This window comes from Aotus nancymaae, unplaced genomic scaffold, assembly GCF_030222135.1.
Source record: "Aotus nancymaae isolate 86718 unplaced genomic scaffold, 86718_ANA_hifiasm-v0.15.2.pri h1tg000011l, whole genome shotgun sequence".
In the NCBI taxonomy this organism is placed as follows: Eukaryota; Metazoa; Chordata; class Mammalia; order Primates; family Aotidae; genus Aotus; species Aotus nancymaae.
The window spans coordinates 7,154,209-7,169,369 of NW_026988422.1; the positions used below are offsets into that span (position 1 = coordinate 7,154,209).

The 15,161-nt window shown below is 35.4% G+C and overlaps 1 protein-coding gene across 4 annotated transcripts in view; it reads right to left on the reverse strand.

The window, feature by feature from the left end:
* Positions 1-15,161, reverse strand: part of CBLB (Cbl proto-oncogene B) — a 203,844-nt gene that overhangs the window by 89,114 nt on the left and 99,569 nt on the right. For all 4 annotated transcript variants that reach the window (XM_064374576.1, XM_012476652.3, XM_012476647.2 and 1 more), the window contains exons 5-6: positions 6,412-6,568; positions 1,078-1,199 (exon numbers count right to left, since the gene is read on the reverse strand). In XM_064374576.1, coding sequence (XP_064230646.1) covers positions 1,078-1,199; positions 6,412-6,568 — 279 coding nt within the window. The remainder of the gene's footprint in view (positions 1-1,077; positions 1,200-6,411; positions 6,569-15,161) is intronic.

A 15,161-nucleotide genomic window follows, 5' to 3' on the forward strand; every position in this document is an offset into this window, starting at 1 on the left:
ATACTCACTAGCTCCTTTTTCAAATCTACTATATAAATTCTTACAAAGACAAAAAGATGGACATTTTCATTATGCAGAGAAAACAAATCAGCAGTATTGGCTGGTACTTAAAAAAATTATTTTAAAGTACGAACATTATATACACTATAAATCAAATAAAAACAATACTATAAAAAAAGGCAGACTTAAAAACACCACCAAATTCATCCCTAAAACGAAATGATCTCTATATGAAAATCAGTGCACTAATGAACACTGGAATAGCATCTCCTACTAAAGTGTGAGGACTCTGACAAGCAGTTCTCTAATGTCTCTACTGTTGTACTCAGCATACTACCTGCGACAGCACAGACGCCTACTATGTGCCTAATGCACTGTTAGATGAAATATATGGGAAAATGTACTGAACCGTGGAAGAAACAGATTTTCTGGACCCAGATTGCCATTAATAAAGTGTAATTTCTTGGCCAAGGCCACAGGGGCTGACCAACCTCTCCAAGCCTCATTTAGTTTCATCATTTGGAAAATAAAATATAAATTCTGAGGCTATAATAAAATATGAGGCATTATTTAAAAAGTTTTCAAGGACATGAAACTGGTTTTGATTGTAACAATAGGTTTATAATGCTTATGTAATAAATGTATTTGTTCATAAACTTACATATATATTTATTTGTTCATGTGCATGTAAATGTACTTACATGTTTATCATAAAGCCTAAATGAATGTCTTAAAAATATCCTAAAGTAATGAACATAAGACTGTTGTACTTATTTTTTCTTTAGCACAGTATTCAAGTATTCAAATATATACATACAATTTTGCACACAAACCCAGATATCATGAAAACAGAAAGGAGACCATCTCCCCTTTTGCTTTATAAACGCTAAGTTTCAGAGCAAACATAATGTATCAATTTAAAGGATTAGATTAAGAAGCACCATTTTGGTCTTTTAGCTTTTCTATCCCCTTCCCAAGCATGCCCTCAGAAGGTGTTACTGACTTACTTAGGAACAAGCCATGGAGAATTTTTCAGCTTTGGATATATCACATAATATGACTTCTAAAAAGTCTTACCTTCCGGGTTTGGTGCTATATTTCTGCAGTCGTGCTTTAACTTCATCATATGTGAGAAATGCCATGTAACCTGGATGTGTCACAGCTAAGAAATTCCAATTCCGCAAAATAGAGCCCCAAGGCTAAAAAATAAATAAATCAAAAGAGATTATCTAGAGAATATCAAATATTGATTGCACACTGATCCATCATTTAATATACTTAACATTATCTTGGATACTTTAAAAGTTAATCTGACCTATGTGGTTTAGGTCAACCTTTGTCACCTAACAGCAGACATGCAAGTCTATTCTTAGAGAAATATAATTGGGCAGAAAACAAAGTTTTCAGGAACAGAATACAGAGAACAAAACAGAAAACCACAAAATCTCTTCTCTACATAGCCTATTCTCAGGACAGCACTTGGTACCATTTTAAAACAAAAATGAAATAATTGTTTTGTTCAAAGTCTTCTAACTTTGAATAAAAGTCAAGGTCCTCATATATGACCTAAAAGGACTTCACAGGGTTTGATCTCCAGCAGTTCCCTTTTTGTCTCCATCTACTGTAACCCTCCCACTTTCTGCCTTTTCTCCAGCCACGTGAGTCTTTCCGCTACTGTTTTGAACACAAAAGCCCTCTTCCCCTCAGAGCCTTTGTATTTGCTGCTGCCTTTACTTGAATTTTCTTCCCCCAAACATCCATCTCATTCCTGTCTCCAAATGTCACTTCCTCAACGAAGCCTTTTTTGACCAGCATATTTAAAACTGTTACCTCTTGCCATATTCCTCACCTCCCTGTCTGTCTGTTTTGTTCAGAACTGCTTCATTTTAAAGAATAAGAAACCATATCATAGAACTTAAGTGACTTGGCAAAGGTTATACATTAACCATAAGCTACACAAGGGCAAGGAACATGCTTGTCTTGCTCACCCATGAGATGCCAGGACCATTGCAGTGTCAGATAACAGTAATCAGCCAGGGATAAGCGTCATTGAACAGATCCTCTAAACAGTGACTTGTGTAAAAGGCTAGTGTTAACAGCACTGTAGTCACATCTGGCTTAACTTTACATAATTATACAATTAGGAAAAGTTTGGGTTTAAAAGTGAGTTACATAAAAATCCTTTCACAAAAATATTTGGTTTGTATCACTGTGTCACTCTCTCTTTAATCTGATTAGTTGTCTGTCTAGTTACCAGGGCAAGAGAAAAAAGGCAGCCAGTGATAGACAACTTTACTCAAGGGTGTGGATAAATCATCTCTGCAATTTATTTTAAAGCTGAAGCTACATTTATTCCAAGGATCTGGCAGCAGACTCTATCTGATGTGCCAGATTATTAAATCTTCTACATAAAAGAAAAAAAAGTGTTTTTATGTTGCCAAGTTAAAGCTGTTAAAACAGTCATCTTAAACATGATTACTGATAAAAACGTCCTGCTTTTGTTTGTTTTGAGACTTGTTCCTCATTATTGTTAAGCAAGTTACAAATTTACAAGGCAGAATTCTTCAAGGATTATATCCCTTGAGATGAGGATAACAAAGAATGATTTAGTAATAACAAAGTTTTTAAGCCTTTTTCAAAATAACAAGAAAAATCTTCGGGGTATTTCTCCATCACACTAAAATACCTAATTGGGCAAGAAAGGCGCTCTAGAGAATAACAATATGAAAGGTTCTCTCTACGATATTAAAAAAAAAAAAATGCATGTTTTTAATTTTCTTCCTAAGGCATGACTAAAAACTGTATTAAACATTACTTGGAAAATGTCAGCATTTGTTTTAAAAAACTGAGCAATAACTGCTATTCTAGACACCAGTTTTTGTTTTGTTCTATCCATCTACAAAGGGCAAGGATGGAAGAAATATCAAGCAAATATTTGGGTCACTTCCATTAAAGTCTGCACAAACTAGTGGAAGAGTGGATGAAAAAATGCTGAACTTTATACTGCACCAATGCACAGATCAAAATACAAGTAAAAAAAGTTAAACTGGAGTTTTGAGCCAACTGCTACAGTATTTAGCAACCATTTCTTAGTACATAATCCAGAGGGCCAGCTTCTAATTGCAAAAATATTTATGTAATAGAATGAGTCTGTGTATTGTTTTTCTTGTATGCAGCCCACTCAAAACAGAAACACATAGTACTTACGTGCTTTTTCTTTCTAAGGTATTTTAATCACTACTGGCTTAAAAAAGGTAAAACAAAGTGCTTTGGATGATAATTTTTTATTCATTTTGTTTTTCAGATTAAAAAATTTTTTTCATATACAAGAACATAAAATTATCTAGATACTTTTAAATGACTATAGAAATTAATGAAGTGAATAAAGGAGACAAGTCCCTCCATTCTCCCAAATGCTACTATTTTCAGGAAGAGCCAGTTTCTCACTTACAACTTAAGTTGGAAGAGGGTCCTTGGCTGGTCTGCCTAGACACTATCTATAATTCTTCGCTACAACTGAGGACTTTCCTCTTATTTTCCTCACTATTCCATTGATGCTATATATTCCATAGTCACTAGAACATTCTACTAAAACATTCCTTCCTTATCCTGCTACCCCCAAATTTAGTGTCCCATTTCCTCGTGACCCCATTTTTTCTAATAGTGGGGATATAGAGGAAAAAGGAAACAGTAGCCCCAGGGGGAAGGAAGAGAGAAGCAAAATCCCTATAATTCCTTTCCAGTACATTAGCATGTGCTGATTCCAGCATCTCTAAGTGACTTTAAGAGAAAGCAGAAGGATAAAGAAAAGCAAAGAAGGAAGAAGAGGAAATGAGGAAGGTGACCACACTAATATGCCTCCAGTGACACCCAAGCATTTTGTTCAGGTTCTGCCTGCACATGAGAATGGAAGCCAAGAAGAAGAAGGAAACATTTTTTCTCTTTCATTCCCTTTGCAATTCTCAACTTCATCTCCTGGCCCCCGCTGACTCCTTCTTCAAACCCTTCTGCTAGTTTCTCTACTTCAGATCCTAAATTTTAAAAGTGTACCTTGCTCACTTTCAACATTCTGCTAAATACCCGACATCCAATAATTTAAAGTCAGAAGAAGTCATTGCTAATAAATTACTGATATCATGGCTATAGCAGAATGTATGTTCCTGCGGTCATACAGTATTAACAAAACATATTTTCATATAGAATATATAAATGTAAGGATTTAATAAATATAATACATTTAAGAAAATAATCACTCAAATTTTAAAGTTGTATAAAAATAAAAGATCAGTAAAAGTTAAACCATCTACTTCTCTATACACAGAACCAATTTTATACTTTAAGGCACATGTATGATTATATTCAAAGCATTTGACTGATGAGTATAGAAATAAAAGGAATGGTGGCTCTCAGAAATACACAGGGGCTAACAAGAGTTCTTCAGCTGCTTCTGTAATCAAGTTTTAAAGAGATTAGGGATTCCCTGGCCTAGGTAAGAGTTTCATTTTACTATCTAGAACTTTTCACAGTGCTTGACTTAAAAATAGCCCTTTCCTTTCCCATCCCAGTGAAAGTACATAAGATATATATTCCTTAGAGTATTAAGGTTGACTTGTGCTGTTTTAAAGTAAAATAGCTTATAAGAAAATATGTCCACATATTAAATAGCAGTTTAGGTAAGTGTTTAACCAACATTAAGTTGCCCTCACACTTTAAATATATAACTCCAAGGAATTCTAGCATTTAATACCCACACTAAAAAATCATCCAGGCTCACCACAAAAATATACTTCCTAGAATGAGCAGTTAGGTTTAATGTAGGAAGATTACTTTTACTCTCTTCCTTGACAAGGTGAAGAAGCAAAGCTCTTACTATTTAGAATGTCTTTGTATCATGTTCAATAAATAAGATATACTGTAAAATTACCAAAACCTTTAAAGGAGAGGCTCCATTAAAAAATTACCATATAACAACATTTTTTTTCTAAAATATATCTTAAAATCTTCGAAAAATAAAAACTGTCAAACTATAATACACACACACACACACACACACACAGGGATAATCATGAAACTTGCAAATTTAAGCAAAAGCCCACTTTCATCAGTGATTTATCTAGTTGCTTACCCTATATACAAGGTAGAATTATGATTTTGAAATTGTAATAAAGTAAAATATATCCTATATGTATTGTTGACAGGAGTTAATTTGTCTTCTATTAGGATTCTTTATAAATTAAAGGGTAATCCTGTGCAATGTGGTTTTAATTACATAAACCAGTCATCCAATCCTTGCTAGCTAGTGCCAAGCAGAATTATAAATCAGAGAAGTAAAATTCATGTAACATGAAACCAACATTATACTCTAATATTTGTTGAAAGCATGTTTAAAAGAGAATAAATGTTACTTCAGATTAAAATAAAAAATTGTATCAGAATATAAGTAAGCCTAGTCTGATCAATTTAGCTCATTTACCATATAATTTATGTTACTAAATCATAAAAATGTTAAGCAGAAAATTTTTATTTTGTGACTACTTGAACCGAATCCCATAGGTGATACACACTTTAGTGGCAGCATCAAACTCAAAACACAAATTTCAAGCCTTCATGTTTAAGGTAATTCCATTCAGGCATGCAAAGAAAAAAATGATAGCCTCCATATAATGCTACCTTCTTCTGATTTGCTATGTGAAAACACTTATGGAAGATTAATTTAAAAGGAAAAAACAATAAACAGAACAAAAATGTTCATCTTAAAGTTGTTCAGAGAAAATGAGGCAAAAAAATCTAAATTTTTCAAAAGACAGCTTCATTAATACTGACATACTAGTTTGAATGAATATGACATAGGAACGGATGAAGAATAGCTATTGACATTGAAAAATGTTCATTACATATGGTTGAATGTGCAATGCAATTTATAAAATAGGTATAGGATACAGTTCTGTCCTATACAGAATAGTCTGATATTTCAAAGTTTACTATTTCCCTTTTCATCTAATAAACGCAGGGAAAGATTTTAGATCTAGCTGGCAAATGCCAACCTGTAGTTGTTGCATTCCATCGGTCATTGTGCTAAAAGATCAAGAAAATAAAGTGAGAAACTAAGTAAAGAGTTTAAAATAACGCTCTTTTGGATAGATCCTCTCAAAGCTGACAAGCAGCCACCAGGCTTACAGCACCTGATACTCCAAACTTAAGCTAATGGCTCACTGTAAACTTATAGCAATGACCAAACATACCAATAAAACTACAGACTAATAGGAATGACACTATTTTCCATATGTTTGTTTATATATGTATGTGAGAGAGAGACACAGAAAGAGAGAGTCAGAGAGAAAAGACAGGGAGAGAGAGGGAGGGAGGGAAACAAATGAACGGAATGGATAGACTAAGCAAGTACAAACTTACCTGAAACAGCCTGGTAAAAATATCAAATTCAAAAACTGAAATGTAATCATTGCAAGTTAAATCAATTGTTGATTTTAGAGCCATCGCTTCCAAGCCAGAGCTAATTTGGTGGACTTCATGAAGGCACTGTCTGAATACTTTCCATGGTACAATAGTTCTGTGCAAGGTGGAAAAAAAGGAAAATAATTGAATCAAGTGTCATTTAAGAAATACCTCCCTTTGAAGCAGCACAATTCAATAATAGATTTAATATAATTGTATTTGTACTAACAGACAAATATTGAGAATATTGTTCCTATTTTAGAACAAATGTAGTGGGTTCTGCTTAACTCAATTAATTTGCATTTGCTAAGACTATGACAAACTTTTAAATTAATTTTCTTTTGAACAGTCCTTGGCTATCAAGATAGCTATAGAAAGATATTTGAAAATAAAAAGTATTAGGTCAAAGTCTTATGTGTCATGACCTCTTCATGTGTGTATACAAGGTTATTTAATAATGAATCAAGATTTAATTCTAATTTTCTATTTTTTTAAAACAATCGTTAAGATGATGGATCCATATAATAGAAATCCTTTATTCACTGCACACATGAGTAATATGTATCAACCATTTCAAGAGGTTAAGGTAGAAAGCCATCAAGACATTTCTGCCACAATCCAGATGTTTTCTGCAGGGATGAAAAGCATATGTTATCTAACTTTTCACATTAATACAAAAGAAAAACAATTTTTTAAACCAACAACAATGGTTATATCATGGGAGTTTATTCAACATTTATTCATTCATTTTGACTAAATATCATTCAACACAATTTTAACATGTAATGCAGTTACATGATTCAAAAAACTTAGAAGAGCACAGAATGGTATCTAGGAAAATGTCTCTCAACCTATCCCCTATCTGATCAGTTTCCAACTCACCTACCCTCTTTCCCACCATGAAAATTAGTGACCAGGATGCATTTCTTAGTTAACATTCCTGCTTCAGAATAATTCCTATTTCTTATTTGGCATAAAAAATAAATCATTCAGTTTTAAAAATTTAAACTCCAATTTTCACAAAATAGCATAAAAGCCATCCCTCTTATAAGATAGCATCCTCTTATAAGACAGCAAATATTTAAATCTTAGGTTTCTCTCTACCAGTATCTCCAAAATATAAGGCTCAGGTAGAATAAACTAAATTCTGCCTGACCCCATTCTGTATCAATCCTCTCAATAAGATACCACCATAAAGATACACCTTTGATATATATTCAATAATTTTCTAGAGCAGTGGTTGTCAAACTTCAGCATGCATCCAAATTATCTGAAGGGCTTGTTAACATAGCCTGATCTTCAACCCAAGATATTATGATTCAGTAGCACTGGGGTGGGACCTGGGGATTGAGAGCTATGAAATGTTCCTTGCTGTTGTCGCTGCTGCTCTCGAGACAACACTTTGAGAGCCTACTACTATATCTACTTATTGCTAAAACAAGGCATTGTTGGGGAAATACAGCTGTAGAAATAAAGATACCATCTCTTTCTTTGAAAAACACACTTTAGGGATAGAAGTAAAACCTGTAACGCTAAAGAATCTAGAGTAGGGTATATAGGGACATGCTAGTTGGGTGATGGATACACAGCAAGAGCTGGAGGAATTCCAGAGAATTCCTCTGTGGAAAGTGGCATAAATCAATGGTGAGACAGGTTGACAACGCTATGCTGTATTTACAAGAGAGTTTAGGTTTGAGGTCATTAAAAGAAGAAAAATATGAGGCTTAATACCTCAAAAAGTTTTTCTCTATGTATGAAAAAAACAGGAAACCACAGAGAACTGAGGAGAGATACCACATCAGATGCCATTTAGAAGAAACACACGTCAGGCTCTGATTAAGGTTAACAAAATGCTGCCATTTTAAAAGAACAAGGAACACTTTTAAGAATATTAGGAAGCTATTAATTTACAATGAAGTATAAATATGCAATCATGTACAGCTTCATTATAATTACCATAAAACTAATGTCTAAGAAGTAAGTTTTTCTTTTCCAAATTAGTTTCAAATACTCAACACACAAAAGGGACATTGATCAAGATACTCAGAGTAAAAAAAAATATGATCAGAGAACCACTGACTTAAGAACAGTATAGATTTTATATTTTGTATGAAGAAGTTAAAGCATTTCATTTTGTATATAAAGTATACAACATAAAGTGGCCAAACTGTCAATATTTGTGTATAACTTATAAAAAGTTTTTTCAAAAGGCCAAATAGACACCTTCCATATCTGTTACTATAAAAATTATTCTAATCTAGCATTTACAGTGAATTCAATTCATAGCTCTTTTGAGTACCCAGTGATTTCCCAGAGCAAATTATACAAGATGTATGAACTTAAAAAATTTTAGTTTAATGTACCCCTTCATAACAACAATTTACAAAAGGACAAGCTACATTTCCACAGTACTTGTGTAAACTGAGTCTTTGTCAGATTACTTGTGTTAAACCTCGAATCCAAACAAGCATTCACTGGAATTTTGATGAGTAGTAGTAATAGGGATTAGGAATCCAGGACATTATTTAGTTAACTTTTCATAGACAAACATTTGTACAACAGATACCTGTTCTTTGATTGCCTCAGCAAAACACTCATTATGTGTAAGAGGTGGGGATGGGGAGCAGAGGTAAGGGGAAAGGGATTTCATGAATGAAGAATAGAAAAAAAGTGCAACAACAAAGTCTTTAAAAACAAACAAACAGATTAGATTGTTCTAAACTGTGGCAGTAAGGCTCTAAACCTTCTTAAGACTAAGTGGCTACCACATTCTTTTCTGAGGTGTATGGGAGGAAGGGAACCCAGAGAACATGAATTTTCACACCTTTATTTAAACTTCAGCAATGACAGTGGTGGTTTCTACTACCTCTTCCTTTAGAGATGAAGCAAGTGAGAGAAAATATTAATAGCAAACTGTTTTACAAATGTAGAAATTTCAGTATGCTGGTGGAGACCTGGGAAAAAGAAAAGAGAAGACAGAGAGAGAGAGAGAGACAGAGAGAGAGAGAGAGAGAATGAGACAGAGATAGAGACAGAGAGAGAGGTATAAAAGGACCAACTAAACTCCAACCCTTTGACTAATCCAAAAATATTTCAATATGTTCTGTTGGTTCCTTACAATTATAAACCACTTAAGTTGCAAGCTGAATTGCTTTTAAAATACAATGAACAAGTATAATCAACTGTCAATCTATAAAGAATAGACTACAAGACCAATGGGTAGCCAGGCACCTGTAATAATAATATAATTTCAGGATCTTTTTATTTCAAATAAGAATAAGAACTGCTATTTACTGATGGTTTACTACCACTTACCTACCATACAGAAATCTGTTGATGACTCTTTGCTAAAGTGATAGCTCTGTTCATATAATGTCATAAGAGATAAGACTATGATAAATAAGACTATATTACTGTTATTAGATAATGAGTTCTAGTCTGTCTACCAAAAAGCAATAGTAATCCTCTTTAACAGTCTTGAAAAACAGTATCATTTCAAAGAAAATGGGATTAATGAGATGCAGAGAAATAAATCTGGAAAGGTATCAGCTGGTCAGTAACTGACAAATCACTTAATCTTCCAGGCTTGTTTTCTTCTGTGTAAAGGTAGAGAAGTGTATTAGATATTCTAATTTGAAAACCCTGTGATTTTAAGAAAGAAGAGGAATGGAAGACAGAAAGTGTGAGGAAATTGTTTTTTTTAAAAAGGTAAAACATTTTCATGAAACCACTAGTTCATAAAAGGCTAGAGCATTTTAGTTTCAACTGACAGGAAAAAAACAAAAAACATTCCATACAACAAAGTGTGAATGTCAATAGAGGCCAGGGTGTCTGCAAACAGGAACTTCTGTATACTACTGGTGTGAATGAGAATTTACACAGCATTTCTAGAAGGCAATTTGGAAACAAATTTTGAAAGCCAATACATTATGACTAAGAACGTCTACTTCTGGGGATTTCACCTAAGGAAATTATGTCCAAAAAATATAGGTAAAGGCTCATCCACAAGTCTTTTAAATGCAGTGTTGTTTATAAGAGCAAAAAAAAAACCAAACCAAAACAAAACAAAAAAAACAAATACGTTCACTAGTAACAATTTTGTGCAAAAAAAAAATATGTGTTGTCATGGAAAAGTGTCCATGGGACATTACTAAATGGAAATAGTATGTTTAAAATTTTGTGCTTTATGATTCAATGTTAAACTATAATGTCTGGAGGTATCACAAATTTAACTGGATTGTGGAAGGGATTGTAAGTGATTTTAAAAATATATTTTCTGAACTTGTTCATGGTTTTTAACTCTTTTTATATGCCTAATATGCTCTAGTGTACTAAAAAAAGATACTAAAACTTTAAAATACATATAATCACAGAAGAATCAATGAAAAACACAAAAAAGTACCTGTTTATAACACAGCTTTCTATGTAGAAAACAAAAAACTTTACAGATTAAACTATAGGAAATAAAAAAACTGAACACAATTACTGAACATAAGATTGATATAAAATATCAGTTGCATTTCTTATATTGGCTATCTATAACTAGAAAATGAAACTTTAAACATTTAATTTTTATAATGCTATCTAAAAATCCCAAATAAATAGAAATAAAGCTAACAATTAATAAGCAAGGCAACGATATAAACACACACAACACACAGATACAAAAAACATAAATAAAGGTATATAACACTTTAATGGTAGATTCATATTATAAAGATGTCAGTTCTTCCCAAATTGGTCTAAAAGTTTAACAAATAAACAATCCCAGGAGGTGTTTTTATGTAGTAGATATGAAAACTAGTTCTGAACTTTATGGGGAAATGCAAGAGACAAGAGCAAAAAAGGAAATCTTCACTAAGAACATTTAGTATATACTCTTTATCTTAATTAAGACAATGTGCCATTGGTACAAGGATCGACAGATAGATGGAACAAAACTAAAATTTTGAAAACAAATGTACCCGTATATAAACACTGGATCATACAGTTTGGATATCTGTTCCCCCCAAATCTCATGTTGAAATGTAATCCTCAATTTTGGAGGTGGAGCACAATGGGAGGTGATTGGATCATGGGGGCTATTTCTCATGAATGGTTTAGTACCATCTCCTGGGTGCTGTCCTCATGATAGTGAATGAGTTCTTACAAGATCTGGTTGTTTAAAAGTGCATGGTACCTCCTCTTGCTCTCTCTTGTTCCTGTTCTCACCGCATGTGACATGCAGGCTCTGATTCACCCTCTGTCATAAGCAAAACTCCCTGAGGCCTGCCTGGAAGCCAAGCAGATGCCAGTACCATGCCTGTACAGCCTGCATAACCATGAGCCCAATACACCTCTTTTCTCTATAAATCATAATTAATGTTATACAACCAGTTTCTGTGTTAGGCTGTTCTAGCAGTGCTATAAAGAAATACCTGAGACTGGGTAATTTATAAATAAATAATCGAATGAATAGGTAAACTGTGGTACAGCCATACAATGAACCAAGGAGAACGACAAAAGGACTGCTACATGCAAGTACAGAGCTGAATTTCCATAAAAGAGAGGAAGAGGCCAGTTTTCCCAAAAGAGTATAATTTGTATGATTTCAACTATGTATGATCTTACAATGCTATGAAGGCAGGCGGTGACTATGTGGGACTTTCTGATGGGCTGAGATATCTTCCAACATGCAGATAGTAAATTACTATTACATTATTTGGGTAGCATTTACATGGATACGTTGACTTCATAAAAATTTCTCACTCTACATGTATAATTTGTGTACTTTTCCCCATATATCTTAAACTTAATTTATATATTTAAATTTTAAAAAATATCAAACTAAAAAGTCTAAGACTAAAAAACAGGTATGTGGGAATAAACAAAGTAACTACCATAATACAAACAAGGACATCGACATATTTGTTTATTGTTAGTTTGTTTTGTGCTGTGGTGATAGTGGTGGTAGCTGTTTAAAATCCGTTGTAGCTCAGACATGTATACTGCCATCCTCATTTTAAACAAAAAGAAAATATGTTCTATATATAGTAGCCCAACTCTATTTTCAATTTTATGTAAATTTTCTCAGAAAATTCACCTTGATCAACTAAGATCTGTTCAATATCAGTAACCTTATATAGAGGGCAAGCTTCGTTCAGAAGATAATAGGGTATTTGTAATATTTGATATGTTTTGATTTTATTATGGACAAAACATATTAGTACTGTGATTCCTAAGTCTGTTGACATTTTGTATACAGTTATTCCTTAAATCCAATCTTCTTTTATAATGACTCCATTTTTTAAGAATATGAAGATCGATTCTTATCAGGCCATTATTACTCTTGCTGTTCTATCAGTAAAGGAAAAGCAATTCTTTTCCATCAATCCACAGAAACAGCATATCAAAACTACTCCGGTCACAGAGTCACCATACAGCAAGTCATCTTTGGTAGGATGGTAACCAAAGTTACCAAGGATATTCATAGTTAGATCAAATGACTCTTCTTCATACATGAACATTCCTGACACTGATAAAGACACAGAAGCTAGGTATTTATGATAGACAATTTTTGTTTGTCAGAAAGTTCATGACACTTTTTGTCTATAGTGTAGATAAGCAATACTGTCACTTATTGTTTGTGTGTCACTTTTTCAGTCGGAAACCTCTGTGATCGGTGGCACCTTTACTCAAGTTTTGCTCAGGCCTGCTGGGCTCATTCCACCAACTCAACCTGGCAGGCTGCACTCACCTTGCACTAGCAGCACAGATCCCACACCTGCCAAGAACGAGTCAGACGTGGAGCAGCAGGTGGTGCATGAGCAAGCGAGTACAGAGTCCAACCACTGTGCACGGCCAAGCACACTGGCTGCTGTAGCAGGGTGGGCCGCTCTAGGCACCAGCACAGGCTCCAGCTCTGGGCAAGCCAGTGGCTGGATCTAATGTATAGCAAGTAGCTTCCACTGTGGGCACCTATGTCTGGAAGACGGAAATATGGTGGCACCCAGAAGCTTGGAGACTCCAGAAACTGCACAGGCCCAAATGGGGTGTCACAGCTTTAGCTTGGGGAGCCCGTAGGTGTGGGCTCCCTGATGGATCACAGCTTTTCTCTCTTTTTCATTGCCCACAATGTGGGGAGGGGTGGGCATGTTTCAGTCCTGTTTGTGTTACTGTTCTTTCAGTCCTGTCATTTGGCTGCCCCAAGTTCTTGTCCCAAGTACAGGAAAAATGAGGTACACAAACAACTGGAGGGTGAGAAGGCAGAAAGGAGCTATACTGAGCAGAAGAATAGCACTCAGGAGACCCAGAGTGTGTAGCTCCTTTCTGCAGGCAGATCATCCCAAAGAGTCAGAGACTCAAATTGGGTAGCTCCTTCCTGCAACTGGTAGTCTGATGTCTGTGTGAGTCTGGCTAGGTCTGGGGTTTTTTACAGGCTCAGAAGGGAGGAAATACATGCTGATTGGTCCATGGGCAGGGCCAGAAGAAGCAACATAAGTTTTCAGTCCCACTGTGAACTCCACCAGGAACTGACAGCCTGGCCCCCAGGCAGTAGGTTGTTCCTGGCTTGAAGGTGGGGCTTCACTGGGGACCCACCCCTTTCCAGCCATGAGCCTGTCTGCTTCCTGCTGCCACCAATCATGTCATCCACAGGTGCCCAGGCTGTTTCTGTGGAGGGTCACCTGCAGGCCCACACAGAGCTGCCCTCAGCCCAAACCCCTAGGCCTCCCTCCAGTGCTCGCTGGCACCCAAAGTCTGGAAAACAGTGAGATGTCAGGGGCTGGCATGTCAGTGCCACCCCAAGTGTGTGCACACCCAGCTAGGTAACAACAGTGCCTGGGTTCAGCCACAATTTTGCTCCCTCCCAGAGCAGGTGCTGGGAGCAGGGAGAGGCCAGACAGCAGGAGGAGGCACTTCCAAGCCTGCTGGGGTAGGTCACTGAATCAAGGAGCCAGTTTAACTTTCAAGTCTATTATTTAAGAAATACATTTTCTGGCCAGGTGAGGTGACTCACACCTGTAATCCCAGCACTTTGGGAGGCCGAAGCAGGTGGATCATGAGGCCAAGAGATCGAGACAACCCTGGCCAACGTGGTGAAACCCCATCTCTACTAAAAATACAAAAATTAGCTGGGCCTGGTGGTGCATGCCTACAGTCCCAGCTACTCGGGAGGCTGAGACAGGAGAATCTCTTGAACCCAGGAGGTGGAGGTTGCAGTGAGCTGAGATCATGCCACTGCACTCCAGCCTGGTGACAGTGCAAGACTCCGTTCAAAAACAAAGCAAAACAAAACAAAAACAAAATAAACAAACAAACAACAACAAAAAAAAACATACCCTAATGCTATAGCTGTCATATATTGTGACTCCTCTAATAAATCACAAAGAAAATTGAAAACCTTGTGGAAAGGATTCACCATTCTAATGCCATTAAGAACATTTATGATTCAAGGAAGGAGGTCAAAAATATCAACATTAACAGCAGTTTGGAAACAGTGAATTCCAGACCTCATGGATGACTTTGAGGATTTCCAGACTTCAGTGGAAGAAGTAACTGTAAATTTAGAAATTACTAGAGAATTATAATTAGAAGTAGGGACTAAAGATGTGGCTAAATTGATACAAATTCATAAAATTTTAAGAGACGAAAAGTTGCTTCTCATAGAAGAGGAAAAAAAGTGCTTTCTTAAGATGTAATTTACTCCTGGTGAAGATGCTTTGAACATT